The 14,294-nt window shown below is 30.4% G+C and overlaps 1 protein-coding gene across 1 annotated transcript in view; it reads right to left on the bottom strand.

Moving 5' to 3' along the window:
- The window catches only part of LOC136975141 (multidrug resistance-associated protein 1-like), a 76,091-nt gene that overhangs the window by 7,120 nt on the left and 54,677 nt on the right, over nt 1-14,294 (bottom strand). Inside the window, 2 exon segments of the mRNA XM_067270162.1 lie at nt 8,121-8,320; nt 10,569-10,734. Of these exon segments, the coding sequence (XP_067126263.1) occupies nt 8,121-8,320; nt 10,569-10,734 (366 nt within the window).

Here is a 14,294-nt window from a genome sequence, read left to right on the forward strand (position 1 = left end):
ATACGATGGCCAGTCATCTGTTGTACCCTGATATATTTTTTTTATCTTCACTCTACCGACTGTTATATAATGACCCTTTTATTTATATCATAATAAAATATTAAATATCAAATTTTCTCATTGTGGCCTGAAAAAATGGAAAATATCATATTACAGTTAGCCTGATAAAACGCAAAATATCATATTACAGGTGGCAGTTAACGTGTTAAAAACAGCACAAAATACAAGTTACAGGTACGTTGGCCATTAACAGTAAGTTTGTACAATGTTGCCGCAAGAACTGAAATGATATTTTATTGATTTTCACCACACTCTCACAATAAGATGTAATTTTACCAGTCATTTATTTAATGACTTTTAGAGTTTAATGATCCTTATCAAAACTTGACACAATCCAAATCTATGAACAAACTTTGAAAAAGCAAAGTCTATAAGGATGTTTATTTAATTTTAGAACATTGTCATTCTTTGTCATTCCTTCAGTTTTCAAGATATAAATTTCTTTGTTAATGTTCCATTTAAAAAAGTACTCTTTATAATTAGTAACTGCAAGCAAAATTCCTGCAGGGCTGACTGGAAAGAAAATTCAGTCCTGGCATTGTATTAAAAACTGATCTTCCAAAAAAAAAAAAAACTTCTTGTTGAATTAAAAGTAAAAAATACAACTAACTAATTAATTTTAACTGCTTAGTGTTATTTTGATAGGTTTGTTACTTAGGTTAATTTGAATTTAATATTATAATGAGGAATTATAATTTTATAATCATATTATGCTTAAAATTTTTATATAAAAGACATTTCTAATGGACTTCTAAAATCATGTTCTTTTTAATTCCAGTACCTTTTTAACTAGACCTGGAGAGCATCAGTCTCTGGTATTTGCCAGAATTGCCAGATGGCCAGTCCAATGAGTTCTTGAGTCATAAGTTTTGCAATTGGTGTAAAACTTCAGATAAATCTATATCATCATCTTATTGTCTTCTTTTAGATAGTTATTCTTTTTAATCTTATTTAAATTTCTTAAATCGTTGAGATGAACTTCTAGTAAACTGTTCTAATAGGATCATCTTCCTCATTTTCAATCACATCAGAATTTTCTTCATTTCCATTTTTATCAATTAAATCTATCACAATTTTACCTTTGTGAGATGTACAAACAATGTCAAGTGAAAATAAATCCATTAAGTAATCATCTTTTATTTCTAAACTTTGTGTAATTGTTAAGGTGAACACATCTCTTGAACTTATCATTTTTCTTTCTTTCTGATAGCTTTACTGTTTTCTTCACATCCAACAAATATTCCTTGTTTTCCTTTATGATCTCTTTTCTCCTCTTCACATGAACAAATATTGCTGATCCAAATATTTGAAGGTGATTGTAGTAACACATCCAAACCACAACTCGTAGCATGTTTAATTTTTTTACAGAACTTATTCCTTATTTTTTCATCCGATGGTTATTTTTAAGTTTAAATATTTACAGACAAATTCGCCCAAGTAGGGATCACCATCCATTAGTTTGTGTTCCAGACGATACATTCTCGGCGACCGACCTTTCTTTTTAGGCTACGAGCCGTCGAAAAAAGCTAAAAAGTCCTTTTTAAAACACAAAAACGTTTCCAATTAAAAATAAAATATTTTCTAAAATCGGAACTGGTGATGTACGACTGTCCTTGTTTCTCCATCTTGCCTTTTCGGGGTGTTTCATCCTTTTATCCACAGAGAGGAGAGCACTGGAAAATGCAGATTAAAAAGGTCCCCCTGGCGATGATATTTTACATTTATAATTTGTTATTTTTTCATCCGATGGTTATTTTTAAGTTTAAATATTTACAGACAAATTCGCCCAAGTAGGGATCACCATCCATTAGTTTGTGTTCCAGACAATACATTCTCGGCACCGATTTTAGAAAATATTTTATTTTTAATTGGAAACTTTTTTGTGTTTTAATAAGGACTTTTTAGCTTTTTTCGACGGCTCGTAGCCTAAAAAGAAAGGTCGGTCGCCGAGAATGTATCGTCTGGAACACAAACTAATGGATGGTGATCCCTACTTGGGCGAATTTGTCTGTAAATATTTAAACTTAAAAAAGAACTTATTCCTGTTAGATTTGGCTCATAAATCATGTTTACAGCTTCATCCCAGACACATGTATTGTTTAAACTTGTAGCAATGAGCTTCTTATAGTTTTAGACATTTCAATTTTAAGGCACTTGTTTTTAAAATAAGAAAATTTTCCATCTTTCATGAAGCTTCTATGTTGAGAAATCTGAACAGATAAAGTGTTATTGTCATTGTCTTGTTCAATAACACTTTGTACAGCCAATCTTTCTTCTGTTGCTATCAAACATGAAGTTATTAATATTTTGGCTTTTAGTATAGTTTCTCAAAGAAAAAATTTAAGATTGGAGGAATGAGTAAATATTTGATTAAGTGATAACAATTGAACATAATCCTATATACATATATTTTTATACATTAACAAAGCACCAATATATCTATACATATCAATACTTTCAATTATCACAAAAACAGGGAAGGAAAAAAACCATTATAAAATAATTCTCCCAAACTACTGTTCACCTTGTAATCTTTTGTGTTTGCACTAATTATCACCAGTCATACCTGATATACAAGTCTGATGGACATGGATTAAAGTTCACTGTACTATAAATGTCCTCTTGGTCATTATTTACAATCACCTCTCTACACAGTTGTCTTCTAGCAATTTTTTTTTCCATATTCTTCAATCTTGAGGTTCTACATACATACAGTAGTTGTCCACATCAAGAAAGAAAGAAAAAAGATTCAGTTCTCTCCTTGTATTCCCTTTTTATTTCCCTCCTACACGTGACTTGACCAATCCTCATTTTGCCATTGTTATGACAACCAATTACATACAAGAGAACTACTACAGAGCGGTATGGGAAGAAGGATGTGAGTGTATAACTAACAAAAAGAAAAAAAACCCACATAATGTAATAACACCATAACAGATTCTCAAGTGGATATAAAATGAAAAATTTATCAGATAGTAACATTAAAATTTTAGTCATATGCAATTTTTCAGAATTTCTCTCTCCAGCTTGGTCTAGTTCACTAACTCACTCGTGTATCAAGAAATATGATTTACTACATCATCATTTTCATAAATAAAAGAAAAGAATCTTTGTTGAAGGAAATGTAAACTAATCTCAGATTTTTGCTCAAAAACTGAATTTAGCTTTTTCCACATTTTACAAGCCATACTGCAAATTAAAATATGATTTATTGGCCCTTCTTCCATTCTACACACTAGCAGTTCTTTAGCATTATCATCTTTAGTTTTCCATTTACTTAATTCTTTATCAAAAATTAATTTACCCTTACCATTATACTCCAGCATTTCGCCTCTATTTTCTGTTGTATCCAGGAAACCCTTCAAAGCTGCAAAAATGTTCACTTTTTCACCCCAAACTTACAAATTTCCCAATTTGGCAAATCCTTCAATTTTGTAACAACAGTACATTACTACATTTTATTTATGTACATCTTTGAAATGTTAAACTTTTAAGTACAAACTTCTGACTTGACCAATCTGCTTTGATGCCTAACTATGAACTCAATCTGATCTCTGTAACATACATTGCCCTGGGACCATAACCTGTTGCAGAAGCTTGAGAAAACAAACAGAAATCTAATTAAAACTATCTACTTATAAATAATAACCTACAGAGCATACATACTTGTATGCATATTAAAAAGATATGAAAACGAGTTATAGGTACATTGGCCATAAATGATGTTTGTAAAATGTTACATTAAGAATGAAAATTGCATTTTATTGATTTTGAATAGTCTGCAATAACTATCAGATGTCAGAAATTTGGAAATCTCCCCACATGAAATCTAATGAATCTTTGGTTCTTTCAGAAAAAAAATATTTGAAATAATGATTTTTCTTCAAATAATGTTTTATGTTTTTTTTTTGGTAGCTTAAAACGATTATGCTCTATGCTCAAAACATAAAATAAAAAACAACACAAAGACTTGTTTAAGTAATTAATTAGATCTTATACAAAATCATTGAGGATGGATACAGATATTTGAATATATCTGTAATGTTATGTGGCATTAGAATAACTTATATATACAATAAGATCCTGGTTATCTGAGATAATAACTGAAGGATAACCAAAAATACAGCCATGGTCTTTTTGGATTAAAAATGAAAAACATAAGATTTATAAAATATAAAAAGAGGTTTAAAAGTGGTATATCTTAGTGAATTTGATCATTTATAAGAACACTTTTTATACTTCTAATATGTAAAATAAGTTTAAGAATAGAAATGTATATTACTATAGTTACATTTTAATATGAATTGGTTTGTCTGATATTGAAGTTAACTGATAAAAGGTAACAAAAAAAATTTTGTAATATTAATACATGTTAGCATTTTAAACTTTCTTTTATGAATTACAGTATAAGAAAAGTAGTGTATTCACTTGCAGGTTTATCTTGGATAATGCAGAACCTTAGTTAATTGCAGTTGTATTGTATTTAAATTATAATTATTGATTTCGATATTTTACTATATTCAAATAAGTTATAATTATAATAACAACATAGGCACTGGAAAAATCAGCAAGTACACAGAACTTGCCCAGGAAATCTGTGGAGGATGGATATTGTATCTGTTGTTCTCTCCTCCACAGATGTCATATCACACACGCTACACAAAAGCCTGGAAACACTACAACTGAATAGAAGCACATACATCACACTACAGAAGGACACTGTATTGAATACATATCATATTGTTAGGAAATTCCTGAATACAGACACACACACTGACACACTTATTCAATTTTTGTCTTGTTTTGGTTATTATGCCTTGACTCTGGTCTGGAATAGTACACAGCAACTGGTGTCAAACAAGTATAACTCACTAAACCCAACTATAATAATAATAATAAAGGCAATAAAATAAACAACCATTCCAACTTCAGCAAAAATTCTTTAATCCTAAGAACGTTTTCAAACGCATTAAGCGTCCATCTTCAGTTACTTCTTTAAATCAAATATGAAATTCGAACAAATATTACGTAAATTAACGGTACGATTACAATAAATAAATAAATAAATAAATAATAAAATAAAATAAAATAAACAGGATTATCGTAATTTACAAAATTATGCCAATATTTCATAAACAAATAAAAATAAAATAAAAACGAAACAAAAAATAAAAACAAAACAAAAAACAAACATGCGGTTTAAACCAATCACTGATTATCGCAGTATTTCTTTACAATTATCCTCATCCGTCATTAAAGACTTAAAACAAGACCAATATCAGCTCTAGGATTATCGTACTTCTATGTTTAGTCCAAATCATCGCACAAAGATTTCCAAGCCGTGGAAAGCCCATCAGCGTCCCTATAATTAATGCATTGCGTACTTCTCTGCGCTCTGTGGATTTCCAATTTTTCGAAAAACTTTATTGCGTGTCTCGATCTAGTAGACCTGATGATAGAGGCTTGGTCCCAAAAGACCGTGATGCCCTGCTGCTTAGCATAATTGGCCAGGACCGTACTGTCAACTGATTTTTCCACTGATTGTTTGTGTTCGTTAATCCTCTTTTTTAAATTTCTCAAAGTTGTCCCTATATATACTAATTTAGAATCGAACCTATGATCCCTTAATGGTATCGAATAAATTCCTGTTAGTGAGTTACGCTCATACTTCATCTTATCATTCCTTAAAAGCTTGTATATAGTTGGATTGCGTCGATAAATAACTTGCAAATTCCTACTAGAAATCCTTTTAACTAACGGCTTAAGAAAAGGAATGTAATCGAGGATCACTTTTTCTCTTGGTTTGTTTCTATTTCTCCCACGTGTTCGGTTATGGTTCTTCTTGATGAGAGCATCTATTTTTTCTGTTCTGTAGCCATGTTGCAAAGCCGTTGTTCACATGTATTGTAGTTCTTTAATTGTATCCAAAACATCTGTGCAGTGTGTGTGTGCTCTCTGTATCCACGAGCGAAATATTGCCATCTTGATATGCCCAGGGTCTGCGGAGTTCTTAAGGATAACGATTGCGAATGATGTCGGTTTGCGATAGACATTTGTGTGGATTTCCCCTCCTACACATGTTATAGTAAGATCCAAGAAATTAACACTGTTATAACTTTGCTGATCCAACTCTAGAGTTTTTATTCGCCAATATTAAGAATGCTGCAAAGTACCACACCCAGATCTTGGAATTCGCAAACTTGATATGTCACACATCTTTCTTTGGCTTCGAGGACAAAACTTATATACAGGGGCGAGGAGTACCGATGGGTAGCCCTATGTCTTATATACTCTGCGAATTGGTACTCCGCAAGCTAGAAAGCAGTATTCTCCCGATAGTAGAGCATGATATTTTATTATACGTGAGATACGTGGATGACATCTTTATTGTGTGGAAGGACAACCGCAACATCAAAAAGTTTATAGATTTAATGAATCAAAACCCCTATGGTTTAACTCTAGAGTTGGATCAGCAAAGTTATAACAGTGTTAATTTCTTGGATCTCACTATAACATGTGTAGGAGGGGAAATCCACACGAATGTCTATCGCAAACCGACATCATTCCCAATCGTTATCCCTAAGAACTCCGCAGACCCTGGGCATATCAAGATGGCAGTATTTCGCTCGTGGATACAGAGAGCACACACACACTGCACAGATGTTTTGGATACAATTAAAGAACTACAATACATGTGAACAACGGCTTTGCAACATGGCTACAGAACAGAAAAAATAGATGCTCTCATCAAGAAGAACCATAACCGAACACGTGGGAGAAATAGAAACAAACCAAGAGAAAAAGTGATCCTCGATTACATTCCTTTTCTTAAGCCGTTAGTTAAAAGGATTTCCTAGTAGGAATTTGCAAGTTATTTATCGACGCAATCCAACTATATACAAGCTTTTAAGGAATGATAAGATGAAGTATGAGCGTAACTCACTAACAGGAATTTATTCGATACCATTAAGGGATCATAGGTTCGATTCTAAATTAGTATATATAGGGGCAACTTTGAGAAATTTAAAAAAGAGGATTAACGAACACAAACAATCAGTGGAAAAATCAGTTGACAGTACGGTCCTGGCCAATTATGCTAAGCAGCAGGGCATCACGGTCTTTTGGGACCAAGCCTCTATCATCAGGTCTACTAGATCGAGACACGCAATAAAGTTTTTCGAAAAATTGGAAATCCACAGAGCGCAGAGAAGTACGCAATGCATTAATTATAGGGACGCTGATGGGCTTTCCACGGCTTGGAAATCTTTGTGCGATGATTTGGACTAAACATAGAAGTACGATAATCCTAGAGCTGATATTGGTCTTGTTTTAAGTCTTTAATGACGGATGAGGATAATTGTAAAGAAATACTGCGATAATCAGTGATTGGTTTAAACCGCATGTTTGTTTTTTGTTTTGTTTTTATTTTTTGTTTCGTTTTTATTTTATTTTTATTTGTTTATGAAATATTGGCATAATTTTGTAAATTACGATAATCCTGTTTATTTTATTTTATTTTATTATTTATTTATTTATTTATTTATTGTAATCGTACCGTTAATTTACGTAATATTTGTTCGAATTTCATATTTGATTTAAAGAAGTAACTGAAGATGGACGCTTAATGCGTTTGAAAACGTTCTTAGGATTAAAGAATTTTTGCTGAAGTTGGAATGGTTGTTTATTTTATTTTATATTGTCTCTTCAGTAAGGAAGTATAGTTTTATTTAATAAAGGCAATTTTTCTTTTTAAATCTGTCTTTAATATTTTAATTATCAATTTCATTATAAGTACACAATATATTTAATTATGATACTAAAATAGAGTTCTATTAAAATTTTATTAAAATATTGTAAATAAAATTAAATCTGGTTCAAAAATTTTAAATTAATTATTACATTTTATGTTTATATTGATCATTTTATAATAAAACATCAAAATAAGTTTTATAGTTTAAACTGACTCATCTCTATTGAAGAAATACTTATTCCTTTTTTAAAAATTATCTTTAAAAAATATTAAATTTCTAACACTTAAGTATTAAAATAAAAAAATTTACCTTGTAACTGACATGCCTATAAAATAGCAATTATTGTTAACATCAATCCTATTATTGGACCGAGATATGAAAAAATCAGTTGCCTGATATGCTCTAATGCTTGAAACACCATCAATTGATTCGCTAAAATTATCATACACAGGAGAACGAGTAACAGACTCAAGACGAGATAATTGTCTAGATGTTGTAATATAAAATTTCTAAAAAATTTAAAAAAAGAAACATAAGCAAATATCAAAAGTATAAATTAATTATTAGCACAGTCAAGTATCTCAAATATAAAAATTTATTTTCTTAATTATTTTTTTATTGTGTTAAAAATATTTTAATTTAATGTTTGTAGATTAATGATGATAAAATAACAGAATAAAAGTTAAACTAAATAATTGAAAAATACAAATATAATGTTTTTTTAAAGCTAAGATTTTTTTTCATATATTGTAGTAGTACTTAAATTGCACAACTTGGCAAATACAGGACTTATCATACAGGATATGTGCTTAAAAGTGCATGGCAAAATTAATCACTTTGAAATGTCATTTTAGAAAATGCATTTTGGATTTAGACTCCTCTTCAGCTGTTGACAATGTCACAATGAAAATATATTTTTAGTTTAATATTAATCAATAAAAGGCATAAATAATGTCATATGCTATTTTGTACTCAGTAAATGACATTATATCTTTTACACACTCACTTCGTTTAACCTTAATATCCGGTACTTCTTGATCGTCCAAACAAACATTATATCTTTTATTGGTTCCTAATTTTTCTTGTGATGTTACTCAAGATCAGCGTTTTTAACACGTTGACTGCCACATGACTTTTTAGGATTCTGTTGTAAAACGCCAACTTAATTTAATTATATTATATCATTAAAAACTCTAATCAGAGTATATAGTAATAATCAAATAGCATATAGAATGTGTTTTTCTTAAAATAAAGGTATTACGAATTATCTCGTAGTTGGCTTATGTAACAGAAAGCTCTTCGCTAAAGCCAAACTACGAGTTAATTCGTGCACAGACACGATTCGTCCTGTCACTTCGCTACAGTTAATCGGAGATGTGCATCTAAATTCATTAGTAATAAATCGGATATAGAGGCGAGCACATCACATTTACGTCTTTTTTGAGTGTGTTATTTTTTATTTATTTTTATAATCAAATTATAAATATCCCAAAATGGATAAGAAAAGACCACTGACTAAAAAATAACTTGATTACTACACTAATCTAAGTGATTCAGAATCTGACAAAATTTTTGGTGAGGATGGGGGAGTTTATTTGGCAGCGAAATGGTCCTGTTACTGTATGTAAATGGAAAGACAAACGAGAAGTCCTTACCATTTCAAACATGCACGTTGTTGAAATGGTAGAGGTGTTCAATCGCAATGGAAAATGTTCGATGAAACCGAATATAATTCGAGATTATAATCATGGAATGTCTGGCATTGACGATCAGATCAAATGCTATCGTACTACACAGCTCTAAGAAAGACTATTAGATGGCCCAAAAAGGTTGCATTACATATTATAGAAATATATATACATAATGTGCACAAACTCTTTCAAAAAGCAACTTCTTCTAAAATAAAACTTATAAAGTTTAGAGAAGCATTCGTCAAAGCGTTGATTGGAGAAGAGATTCAACCAGTTTCAAAAAAAATTAAATTGCAGAAGCTTCACTATTTACAGAGTATCCCATCTACTCAGAAAAAACAACATCCGACAAAGCCATGTCGAATTTGTACCAAAGCTAAAAAACGCCGAGAAACGCGTTATTTCTGTCCAATCTGTCTTGAGAAGCCAGCCCTTTGCGTAGAAGATTGTTTTAAAAATTATCACAAACAATAAAAATATCGTTTTGCTTTTGATTTTGAATAAACATTTTATAATATTTTCTGTTCGTTTAAATTTATATTTCTGTTTTATAAATTATCACTAACAATAAAAATATTGTTTTGCTTTCGATTTTGAATAAACTTTTTATGATTATATTTTCTGTTCATTTATTAATAAATGTTCTGTTCATGTAAGCCAAACTTGATTTTTTGTTCTTGCCCCTGAAGCTATCTATTCATATTTACACTGATATACTACGAATTACATCGTAGCTGCACAAATATGGCAAGGAAACAAACTACGATATAACTCGTAGGTGGCGTCCTAGGCAGAAACGGTAACTACGAGTCATCTCGTAGATGGCAGTCAACGTGTTAAAGAACTGTCAACAGCTGAAGAGGGGGGTCTAGACCTGAAATGCATTTTAAAATGACAAGTGATAACTTTTGCCTTGCTCTTTTAAACACACAACCTATATTTGTCATGAAATTTAAGAAGTATAATTGAATAGGACAAGAAGCTTTGAGAACATCATGCAAGTACAATAAAGATTTTTACAATTTGAGATAACTGACTGTTTTACAATAATTAATAATAAACTTACAAGAAGTGCATAATACACAAATAACAATGGAATAAATGAAACAATCAAGATTTTAGAAGAAAATTCCATTACAATTACTGTTGCAACAAAAAAGAAGAATATATCTGTACAAAAGTATAAATTAGAAGGGATTTCAGAATCAACCGAGTCAATATCTTTGCTAAATCTGTAAAATAAAAATAATTTATTTAGTATACTTATAGAATAATTAATAAAAACAGTTAATAATTATTGTTATAATTAACAATAAAATACTATAATCATACAAATTTAAAAAATATTTTATTATTATTTTTTAAGAGATAAAGTTTTTGAAAGTCTCTTCTCATCAACAGATAATGTTCCAAACTGTAAAAAAATGTCCAGAAACTATTGTAAATTTGAATTAATTAGTTTATAGTAAGTCATTTTAAAGTAATAAAGAATTAACAATAAAGAATAAAAATAAACACATTTATCTCTTATACGGTTTAATAAAATATATCATGCAATGTTTTATTTTAAAAATTATCATACAAGAATAAAATAACTGTTTAATTATTCAAAATACTAATCATTCAAATAAACCCAAAACTAAAATTTAATCAATTAATTAAATTTACAATTACATAAAATAAATTTTATTAGCATAATTTTATATATTTATTAGACTGATCATTTATTTTAAAATTAAAAAATAAGAATAAGATGCTAAAAAATCCTTATATAACTGGACTAAATTAATACAGCGGTGCTTCACTTTGAATTTAATTCATTCCGGGAGTCTGTTCGAACTTCAAATCATTCAAAGTCTGAATAAATTTTTTCCATTAGAAATAATATGTTAGAAAGTGAATTAATCCATTCCTAGACCCTACACAATACCTATTTCAATAAACTTAAATAGCAAATACTTATGAAAAAATTTAAGGTAAGAATAATAATAATAATAATAAATCAAAACAATAAATAAAATATGTAAACACTGTATAATAAAACTGCATTAACTGGTCACACACCATTGACTTCAGAATTTTAAACATGACAGTCAAATCTGCCACATGTGTACTGCTTTCATGCTTTGCAATAATTTCGTTTTTCATATCAATCATTGATATTATAACCTTCTTCTTAGACTTTGTTGCTTTCACACACACTTCTCAGATGCCACGATTAATAAGTAAAGATGATATTGATTATATTAGGTTGAACAGAAATATTTTTATTTTTAACAACATATTTCTAACAGCTGTCATTACTTAACACAGATGTGTGATTTAATTAAAACAGTTGTGAAATTTAACATATTATTGCTAATGTGAGATGGCATTCTTTATTTAGAAGCTCATTTTAAACTTTTTACTTCATATTTTGTTTGAATAATATCAAGTAGAAATGTCTTCAAATAAAAAGTGTATCACACATATCATGCTTTACGAGTTTCGGAAAAGATATATATCATACAAATGGTAAAAAAAATTTGTAATGTATGGGAAAATGCTTCTAAACTTCAAACATGTCAAACATGGTTTAAAAAATTCCATTTGAGAAATTTTGAACTAAAGGATACAAAATGTATGGGGTGCTCAAAAGCTGTTAACAAAAAAAATTTGCAGAAAGAATTGTTAAAAATCAACAAATAACACACACAATATATATAACTACACACCGAAAATAAAGTGAAAAAGGACTGAAAACATATGAGCACAATGCATGCAATGAGAGCAAGAGATGACTTGTGTGCACAATAAATTTTAGTTATGCTTCAAGCATATATTTCATTGCATGCACAGTTTGAGTTTTGTAGCATTGTTCATACTCCAAAGTGAATTAGTGTTCAAATTCTGAATTGTTCAAAGTATGAATAGTTAACTATATGCTATGATTATAATAAATGAATCTGAAAAATTGAATGTACTGAGTGAAGATCTTTACTATAATCCGTCTCAAGTTGGTTCCTACGACTCGAGAAGGTTCTTACTTTGGTTCGTAGAAAAGTACACCTCCACTCTCAATACAGTGAATATTTACAGTTTATTTACAAACAAAATATTTCAGAATATACAAGTTTAACAACATTACACACACGGTACAACAAAGTGTGGTGTCTCATGTAACAGCTTGTCCTTCGGGGACAATTATACTCAGGGGAAACTTCGGTCAGTTTGTGGAGTTGGCTCAACTATACGGCCTATCCAGTCTCCGCACTTACCCGTCCATGAGATCGTTGTCAGAGGAGAAAACTCTCTCTACGCTCAGTGGACTGTCCAAGTGCCTGAGACTACTGTATTATCAGTCTCTTGCCCTTCTCCCCGTTTCTCTAGCCACTCTTACTATTTAAAGTGTTCTTCGATGACAACTTACAACCAATCAGGGTTCTTCCTTTCCTCGGAAGCTTTCAAAAACGTCTGCTCTTCTCCCGACGAAACAGCTTATTGTAACGTCCGTCCCTTGTTTACATTTTTTCTAGTCGACAAACATGTGGTAAACACATTGACACCTACACACATGTCCTATAAACAGACGCTACACCCTTTGTCTTCCCAACCGTTTACAGACACAACGCCAGGTGGGACCAATTACCAAGGTTGTGTTGCTTTTACACCTGCTCTGCCAAAAGCGGTCCTTTACATACTGTATGTTATATTTTAAATGATTTGAGAAATTATACAGGGTGTACACAAATTATTGGATAATTTCATAAGATTATATTTTCACTAATATTGAACAGAAATACATGATATTAACACCATCAATGACAAATACATCAATCTGGCAATTGTTCATTTAGGTAATTCTGATATGCCTGATGTTCAGCAGCTGCAGACAAAACCTGCACATGACTGACTTGATCACTGGATATCACAGTGTGTATCACTGTATCACAGTTCTTCCTGTGGGGTTTCATCAAGGACAATGTTTATGTCCCTCCACTTCAACAATATTTCCAGAATTGAAACAGCATATTCACACTGCCATCAGGAACGTCACAAGACATGTTTGAGAAGGTTTGGTGAGAATGGGAGTACCATTTGGATATTTGACATGGCAGATGCCACAAATGCATACATCAAATTCACTTAAGGTCAATATAAAACTGCAAATATCCCTATTTCAAATAGTGGTAATATCATGCATTTTTGTTCAATATAAGTGAAAATATAATCTTACAAAACTGTCCAATAATTTATGAACACCCAGTATGAAGATATTTAGCACAAAGCATTCTGTTACATAACATATTCTACATAAAACTGCTGAAATACAGCAGCAGTTGTTTGAAAAATCAATATGACATAACAAAAAATAACTAAAATTATGTGTATGTATTCATATTACATTTATCAGTTTCTTATTTAATAACAGACAATGTAAACACTGTCAGATGCAATAAATCCTTTTTATAAAGCAAGTACTTTCAATGATACAAAATCATTATCATCATCAGACTAATGAACATGTCAAACAGATTGTCAATATGTGCAGTATAAAACTGTCTATTATTATATTACATTTGGCATAGAGTTTAACATACTATTTATCTACTCAATGGAGTAGATAAATAGTATGTTACTCTAATGGAAATTTCTTATTTAATTATCTATAACAGTTGTGCCTAAACTTTCTGACTGGCATACCAAATTGGACATAAGTTGTAGGTAGGTAGACCACAAATATTTTGTATATTCCAGTAAAACTTTGTTATTTCATAATGGGATTATTAAAAGTATTGTGTAATTCAAAGTC

Source organism: Centruroides vittatus, unplaced genomic scaffold (assembly GCF_030686945.1).
Source record: "Centruroides vittatus isolate TY-2023 unplaced genomic scaffold, ASM3068694v2 contig_364, whole genome shotgun sequence".
Lineage (NCBI taxonomy): Eukaryota > Metazoa > Arthropoda > Arachnida > Scorpiones > Buthidae > Centruroides > Centruroides vittatus.